Source organism: Oncorhynchus clarkii, chromosome 5 (genome assembly GCF_045791955.1).
Source record: "Oncorhynchus clarkii lewisi isolate Uvic-CL-2024 chromosome 5, UVic_Ocla_1.0, whole genome shotgun sequence".
NCBI lineage: Eukaryota > Metazoa > Chordata > Actinopteri > Salmoniformes > Salmonidae > Oncorhynchus > Oncorhynchus clarkii.
In genome coordinates this window covers 21,011,468-21,020,631 of record NC_092151.1, presented here as the reverse complement: position 1 = coordinate 21,020,631, position 9,164 = coordinate 21,011,468, and the positions used below count along the sequence as shown (strand labels likewise).

Genomic DNA, 9,164 nt, shown 5'->3' with positions numbered 1-9,164 from the left:
TAATCTGCTGTACAATGTGGCATGTTGTTATCTAATAACAATCTAATTAAATTATGTCTCTCTCTCTCTCCTATGCCCTCAGACAAGTACTGACTGTGCCCAGAGTATTTTTTCACTGCCCTGGGTCACCACACACCCACACACAAACTCGCACACTCACAACCTGGGTCAAATATCTGTGTTAGGAAACAAACACAAACACTTAAACAACACACACACACACAAACATGTACTAGGTTGACTTTCTGACTGCGTCTCTCCAGCCAGTCTAAACCGGTTTGTGTTTATCTATGGCACAGTAGCTGCTCCTGTAGAGCATCAGCCAAAACTGTACTCAAGTGGCCTTTCATCGTGTGTGTGTGTGTGTGTGTGTGTGTGTGTGTGTGTGTGTGTGTGTGTGTGTGTGTGTGTTTATTTCCTGACACATACTGTATATTGGTATGTCTGTTCTGAACACACCACATCTGAAACACAAATTTCAAGTTTCATTAGTTGTATTTACGGGATACCCATGGTATACATAGTCCAACCAAATGCTTACTTTTAGGTTAATTCTCGACAATGCAACAATAAGAAATAATAAAATATAAAAATGTGAACATAAAGTAAATGGCTCAGTAGAATAAATAATATTATTTTGCATAAGTATAACACAGGAAGGCACAATTTATAGACCAATATTTACACGTCTTGGGGAACGGGGGATTGGGGGGCAAGTGTTTACATTGTGCAGTGTTTAGCAATTATAATAAGAGACTGGTAGTAGCAGTTGGGATGTGTGTGTGTGTGTGTGTGTGTGTGTGTGTGTGTGTGTGTGTGTGTGACTGACATGAGAACAGACCCCAGGGGGGAAACACCGCCTTTTCCTGTTGCAGAGATATCTGACTTCCTGACCCACTAATTCTCAAAATGTCCACAGCTATTATACCATGGCTGCCCAACCCTCTTCCTGAAGATCTACTGTCCTGTAGGTTTTCAGTCCAACCCTAATTTAGCATATCTGATTCAGCTAGTTAAGGACTTGTTGAGCAGCTAATAAGTCGAATCAGGTGTGTTAAATTACGGTTGAACTAAAATCTCAAACGACGGTAGATCTCCAGGAAGAGGGTTGGGCAGCCTTGTACTACCCTGTAGAACAGGGCGTCAAACTCATTCCTTTCAATGAAGACCTAGACAACCAGGCGTGGGGAGTTCCTTGCTAATTAGTGACCTTAATTCATCAATCAAGTACAAGGGTGAAGCGAAAACCCGCAGACACTGGAGTGAGCTTAAAACGTGCTAATGCAAATGAAAAATAAGAGTGCTCTCTCTCTCTCTCTGTGTCAGGGTGGTGACTAAGATATGACAAAGTTCTAGCAAAGAATGGGACAGGCCTTGCTCAGATAGGGAAAGGCCCTAGCGTGTCTATGTGTGGAGGGGTTGGGAACGGTTCATAAGCTCACGTTTCAAAGATCTTTGTCACTCTATCTGCAGTGCTCATTACAGTATTAGCATAGAATACTACATCATGACATCTGAATCTGTCCACACAACTGTGTCCACTGTCCAGACCGCAGAGATGAACTGAGTCAGTAGTTCACATGTGCCTTAGCCAATATCTGGGGGGGGGGGGGGGGGGGCAGAGAGCGTGTTGGAGGATACAATGCTCTCTTGTCCTGTCTGGTTATCCAGCATTGGAATGGAAAAAGGGAGCTAGAGAGGGAGGAGAGAAAGAGAGGATAGAGGGAGAGGGGAGAAAATAGAATCTACAAGAGGCAGAAGGAACAGGCAGCTCTCTCCAAACCCTGCTGTGGTGTACAATGTGATAGCGGGCCCAGTAACTCCAAACCCTGCTATTCACCAATAACCCTGCTATTGAAAGAGGGACCCATAACCCTGCTTTTAATCCACTGAACTAATTCTTACACAGTTCACAGTTTCTACAAAACGGCTTCTTTATTTCAAACAAAGGAAGATCATGATAGCATTCAGATCAGTAATGGCTATAATGGCATCACTTACACAAACAGAAAAACGACAAATACAAAAATATATTGCACTTTGTTTGGAGGTGAAGATCAACTTTGAAGGACAATTGACCTGTAAACATTTCAAATGTATTTTTTTCTTATTTTATTTTTTACATCTGGCTGTTTCTTTGCCTCTTATGTAAATACAGAGCTTCTTTCTGTGTCATATGTCCACATACTACAATCAAACAAGTGCTTAGTAGGGTACTGTATCTATGGAGGGTTTAGTGAGGAAAGACACCTGAAAGACAGAGAGAGTGAGTGAGTGCTTCACAGATACACCAGTGTCTGAACACACACACTAGTCATTTCACCATGTACCACATTCCCCATTCAGGAAACCCAAGACACAATAACACCTCTCTAAAAACATTTCCTTTCATTTGTTTCTTAGTTACTTTGTTCTAAAAGAGTCTTTGATCGGTGTTGTTTCTAGTTAAGTAGTAATGGTGGTGAGAAGACAACGGACATGTTCCAGCATATATGACAGTTGAGGAAGAAAAGATATGGAAATTAAGTAGAAAAACAGTGAGAGGCATGTGCAAAATTCACTCTGAGGCTGGAGAAGATCCTGACCACTGTTTCCAACAGTCCAACAGTGGATGATCCATTTTCTTCTTCTCCTCTCCTTTCTAGTCTTAGATGTGCCACGTAATGGTCATATGTACCAGAAGCTTGGTCTAAGGACAATCTATTCTTTCTGACCAGCAGAGAACCGTGATGCTGGTCAGACTGAGGCGTCTCCTGGCCTCTCCACAGAGTGTCTATCAGAGCTGACATCCCTGCATCTGTTGATCTATGTACCCGAGAAAACTAAGGATGAGACGCAATGTTGGCTCCAGTAGGGGGTTATAGTGGCGGCCATGTTGGATCCATCTGTAGGTGACTGGCTCCAGTAGGGGGCTATAGCGGCATCCATGTTGGATCCATCTGTAGGTGACTGGCTCCAGTAGGGGGCTATAGCAGCGGCCATGTTGGATCCATCTGTAGGTGTAGATGCCTGTCTGCTCTGAGCAGGTCAGTGTTGTGCTCAGCGAGAGGGGCAGAGGTCGGGTCTCCTGACCACCTGACCTCCACAGCCCGGCTCTGGGTTAGGGTCAACCTGAGGAACACAGGGGGAAGAGTAGGCTAGTTAGACCTACAATAATGTGTGTGTGTGTGTGTGTGTGTGTGTGTGTGTGTGTGTGTGTGTGTGTGTGTGTGTGTGTGTGTGTGTACGCGTGGATGTGTGGTGTGTGTGTGTGTGTGAGTACCTCGGAGTAGAGCGGCGGGGGCTGGTATCTGAACTCTGTAATGTAAGCGCGCAGTGTTCCCTGGTCCTCTTCGTTGACCTCTGACCCCTCACAGCGCTCCAGACAGCCCCACCTCTGCTCCTCTGTCACCACCAAGTCACTGTAGCTGGGGGGAGCTGTGAATACACACACAGCATAGGATTAACTTGGGAGAACACACAAACAGTACACAGTACACACACAGTACACAAACACACAGTACACGCTCACACACAGGTGTATGTCATACCCTCAGGTCTCTCTGGCCAGCTGATGCTACTACAGTAGCTGCTGATGCTGCTTGTTCGATTGGTGAATGCATGGAGGGGGATGGTCCCGATCACCAACGGCAACGATAGAGACAGGTTCAACCCCCCAGGGATGTCCACATACACCTGAGAGAGACAGAGGTAGATATTGTCTTATTGACAGCCCAAATGATGATATACCAGAAAGATAACCTTTACAGTATATGACTGCAAATATCCTGCTAAACCGGTTTGATTTTGCGAGGAGATTTGACTGACACTTATTTACCATTCTACAATATTAATACATGTATTACCATATAAACTATACACCATATTATAATTCCTCACCACCAGTGAGTACTCCACTCTGATGAGTGGACAGTCCAGGATGGATGGGGACACTGGGGGTATGTGGAGGAGTTTTCCATCCCAGCTCTGGCTCTTCCCCTGGGGTAGGGTGTCCCCACGCAGGGCTGCCATCTGCTGCTGGAGCTGCCTGGCCTTGCCCTTGGCGAAGTAGGTCTGGGTCTGGCTCAGCGCTGCCTTGGGCACCACCACCCTGGACGAACAGTTCTCCACCTCTGCAAAGATCTGGATGGACTCACCTAGAAGAGGAGGAGAGGAGAGGAAAGAGGAGAGGATGAGGCTGTGAGATGGGGGTGGTATGGGAGGGGGGAATGGGACAGTGTGTGTGTGTGTGTGTGTGTGTTACTCACCTGGCGTGTATCCCTTCCTCTCTATCTTGGCGCTGAGTGAGATGGGTCCCGAGGCACAGAACCAACAACATAAGGTCTTGTCCTTAGTGCCAGCTTGAGGGGCCTATACATAGACATTTCACAAAAACTGTGAGCATGTGTGTATGTGAGATGTGTGTGTGTGTATATGTGTGTGTGTGTGTGTATGTGTATGTGAGATGTGTGTGTGTGTATGTGAGGTGTGTGTGTGTATATGTGTGTGTGTGTGTGTATGTGAGGTGTGTGTGTATGTGTGTGTGTGTGTGTGTGTGTATGTGTGTGTGTATGTGTATGTGTATGTGTATGTGTGTGTGTGTGTGTGTGTGTGTGTATGTGAGATGTGTGTGTGTGTGTACACCCCACAATCCTCACCAGCAGCAGTGGTGTGTTGATATCGATGTGTTCAAACACAGTAAACTCTTTCTTGACTTTGAAAGGCAGCAGCCATGGTCTGTAGAGCTCTGCTCTCACCCAGTACCTCACACTGCCATGCTTCCCTTCAAACGACGTGGCCAGGGGCCTGAGAGGGGGAGTGGAGGGAAGAGGAGAAGAGAGGGGGAGAGGAGGGGAGAGAAGAAGAGAGGGGGAGAGGAGAAGAGAGGGGGAGAGGAGGGGAGAAGAGAGGGGGGGAGAAGAGAGGGGGAGAGGAGGGGGGAGGAGAAGAGGGGGAGAGGAGGGTGGAGGAGAAGAGGGGGAGAGGAGGGTGGAGGAGAAGAGGGGGAGAGGCGGGAAGAGGAGAAGCGAGGGGGAGAGGAGAAGAGAGGGGGAGAGGTGTATAGGATTATACTTTTTACATTTCTATCTTTAGATAAGATTCCATATTTGGGGTTCAGATTTATGTTATAGCTGTGTGTGTGTGTGTGTGTGTGTGTGTGTGTGTGTGTGTGTGTGTGTGTGTGTGTGTGTGTGTGTGTGTGTGTGTGTGTGTGTGTGTGTGTGTGTGTTACATACATCTGTGGTAGCAGGAAGCTAAAGGCGAATTCGTGTAATCCTGTGTTGAGAACAGTGAGGGTCTCCTCTGTACTGTCCTCATCTGAAATACAGGAAAACAAGATTCCAAATACCATACCTGACACACACTAATCTACACACATAGACACACACCCACCATTTCATTTCATTGTTTCACGTTGTGCTTTCAAGTGCCTCATTCCAAATCAACATCAAGATAATAAACCCAGTAGTAAATGCTGGACGACACATAAGCGCACATTAAAACATGTTTTTTTTAACACACCACACAAATTCACACATAAATGCTTTATAACACATAAAACCCAGTCATCGTATTTCATTTGAATGTTACCCATTGTGTCAGGTCATAAACGCATCAAATACAACATTTCTTGTAATTTCCTCCATGAACACTTCAGATACTACAGGGCACAGCAGAGACCTGAAGACACACCCAGGCTGAGCAAACGTGATTCCCCTTTCACTTCCTTTATCTACATGTTATTGTGTACGTTGCTGTGTGAATCTCTGATCATCTATGTTCTGCCACCTCAGCAGTCTTGCATTTTCTCGTTTGCAGCTGAGAACATTGTGGAACATTTTGTATGTGCGTGTGTGTGTTTGTTTTTAAATCACACCGGCAGCGCGAGGAGAGCAGGAGCAGACTGGTATGAACCAGAATGAGCAGCGGATTTTCAGCCTGATACTCCAATGAATACATACTTAGCTTGCCATTGGAGGAAAGCTAACCTGGTCCCGCCCCTCCACCAAGCCCCTTTATGAATGGCCATGTGTTCTGTAATATGGGAGAATTGAGAGAGGGAGAGAGAGAGACATGAACAGAGAGATAGGGAGGGTAGGAGAGAGAGAAAGAGAAAGGGAGGGAGATAGAAAGATTTAGGTATTGAGTGATACTCAGAGACAGAGAGGGAGGGAGTCTGACAGACAGACAGACAGACAGACAGACAGACAGACAGACAGACAGACAGACAGACAGACTACAGTCTAGATCTGTCTGTCTATTTGAGAGAAATAAAGAGGGACTCGAGAGTAGGTACATTCATGCATCTTTATTAAAAACCAACAACATATTTTATTTGACAAATTCCTCAATCAATCAACACACAAATACAATCAAGCTCATTACAGTGCAACAAAATAAGGAAAACATAAAATACTTACAGATCATGAACTAATAAACACTATGCTTGAGCAACAGTGGAGATCAAATCAGTGTAGGCTCTGGTCCTGGAGAGCTACAGGGTGTACCGGCTTTTGTTCCAGCCCAGCACTAACACACCTGGGTCACATACTCATGTTCCACTATTTAGAACACTGTTGGTTCAATCAGGTGAGTTAGTGCTGGAAATAAAAATCCTGCACCCCATGTAGCTTTCCTGAGGTAAACAGATGATCAGCACATACATGACATAATTTACCAGCCAGCTACATAAGCAACCCTACCCTACTGATTAACACTGTTTTCACAAAGGCTATTCTGAACTAAAGGCCACCGGTAGGTTATCAGAACTATTGGCCACCGGTAGGTTATCTGAACTATTGGGCACCGGTAGGTTATCTGAACTATTGGCCACCGGTAGGTTATCTGAACTATTGGGCACCGGTAGGTTATCTGAACTATTGGGCACCGGTAGGTTATCTGAACTTAAGGGCACCGGTAGGTTATCTGAACTTAAGGGCACCGGTAGGTTATCTGAACTTAAGGGCACCGGTAGGTTATCTGAACTTAAGGGCACCGGTAGGTTATCTGAACTTAAGGGCACCGGTAGGTTATCTGAACTAAAGGGCACTGGTAGGTTATCTGAACTAAAGGGCACTGGTAGGTTAAGTTGCCACAGGTAGGTTACGTTGCTGAAAAGGCAACCAGTCTTCTGTTGAAGGTCTTGGTGTTGTCATATTGTGATGGATAAATGTTCGAGAAAATATGACTTCAGCTCTCACATTACCCTGGCAACAAGAGCCTGATTCGCCTATGCAAAAGTGCATTTACTGTAATACGAGATAGGACTTGTTTGTATTGCTGTGTTATGTCAAGAGTCTATATTTATTGCGCTGTATACTAACTATGGGGTTGTTTTTCTTTTAAATGGAAAAACTAAAAGTGTATCTCTTGGTGTTGTTAACCCCTGTAAAGATGCTAAATAAATCCTAAATGTTTCACTTTACATGTCCCATTAGACCAGCTATTATGAAAATTGTTATCAGCTGAAACTGAACCTCAGTAGCCTAGTAAGGTAATGGGCACTACTGTAAACGCCCTCTTTGGTCAATGCAATGATACATTTCTTAATAGTACCTGTTGATGTAACATATCAGTTACTTTATGGAAGATGTGTGGCATAGGCCTGCCTACGTGTTAGGCTAATTGTGCAGTACATTAACGGAACTGTTACAGCAGCAAATTGAAGACAAAGTTGCATGCTTAAGAATTTTTATTTCCCCAGATGGAATGATGTCATCCTAGACACATATGGCAGTTTAGACCAATCAGAGGCGAAAGGGGTGTCCCCCCACGCGCCCCCTTCCCTCAGCCAGTTTGTGATCAGGTTTGAACCGCTTCTAACAAAGGGAGTAAACTTCAGGTTGTCATCAGCAAAACAACGTTATTGATAAAATTATAAAACAAAAGCAGTAATAAACCTACAAAAATATTCTAACTTTAACCGCTTTTAGTTAGATTAGCCCTCGCTCGTGTCAAATTTTGACAACATTTTGAGGTTTCTTAACTCGCTAAATAAAACGCAGAGAAGGCTTTACAAACTTCAATTCGAATAAATCACAATTACTGTAGAATCTACAGTAATTGTAATATGTGTCATAATAAGACATCAATTGAGCAAATATTTATGTCGCATCTGGCGTATTAAACAGCCTAAATTGAATGCAGAAAACCTATCCTTTGTCGCATCAGGACCACTATCCCACCTGACTAAGAACTGTAATTTGTTCCAAAGAATGTGTGATGTGTGTGTTACGCAGTTTATGTCAAATTTAACTCACCGTCAATCATGTAACCTATAAATGGCGTAAGCTATAATTACCAGCAATGACAGAGCTCCATAACATAGCTGGAATCTGACAATTCAGAACAACCGGAACTAGGCCTTTCCATATATACCCAATTTCAAGTTTGCCAGCACATCTCTGTGAGAATGAGTGCGTAATTATGATGTGGTTGTCCCTTACCTCTCTCCTCTCCTATTAACGTGTCGCTATGGTTTAAGTATTCCACCTCCTCGGTGTAATTCTGAGTGTAGGCAGTGTTGGCTCCGGCGTTCCGGGACTCGGTCCACCGCACCTTGGCTATGCCTCTGGCGGTTATGTTCAACGTTTTGACGCGAACCTCGCCGGTGACTTCGATTATCACCCTCCCCGAGACCGAATCCCCGCCGGAGTAAACGGGAACGTTGTTGTCGTTCAGATAGTCGAAGTAGACCGCTAAAGTTTTCACCTTTCCCAGCACCATGGTGTTAGAGAAATAGCGTCTATGAAAACTGAGAAATCATAAGGAACCCTCCGCCCACGACCCCTCGCTTTTTGCTCAGGATAGAGGATGCGCCCTGCGACCTGGGATAGTGGTCCTCTCGCTGACGGTTCATATGGATGTCAGAGGTTCAGGGTTACAGCAGCGGCTAAAAGCTGTCATCCTCCCAGTGCGTTCATTTCTAATGGTCTCCTCCTCCACTTTCTAGTATGAACAGCTGCTTCGTGTCTCAGCGCTCTTAAAGGAGCCTCGCCATAATAAACTTATTGGGATGTGCGTACAATTGCGCATTAGTTCATCCTTCCTCATGTTGCTGAGTTGAGTTCATATAGATAGGCTACAGATCTCGGATCAGCTTCTCAAATCCAAAAACCAAAATGCAAACCGAAAAACATAACTGACCTTCGATCAGTGTTGGGGCAATTTCATTATTTTTGGAG

At 44.8% G+C, this 9,164-nt stretch overlaps 1 protein-coding gene across 1 annotated transcript; it reads right to left on the bottom strand.

The window, feature by feature from the left end:
• Window positions 1-1,912: 1,912 nt before the first annotated feature.
• LOC139408513 (arrestin domain-containing protein 3-like) lies at window positions 1,913-8,954 on the bottom strand. Its single transcript, XM_071152489.1, has 8 exons — window positions 8,427-8,954; window positions 5,217-5,298; window positions 4,638-4,785; window positions 4,248-4,350; window positions 3,880-4,136; window positions 3,531-3,675; window positions 3,263-3,417; window positions 1,913-3,111 (listed from the first exon to the last, which is right to left on the bottom strand). Exons 1-8 carry the CDS (start codon window positions 8,704-8,706, stop codon window positions 3,040-3,042), a joined length of 1,242 nt encoding a protein of 413 aa, XP_071008590.1. The 5' UTR covers window positions 8,707-8,954; the 3' UTR covers window positions 1,913-3,039.
• Between the last annotated feature and the right edge of the window lie 210 nt (window positions 8,955-9,164).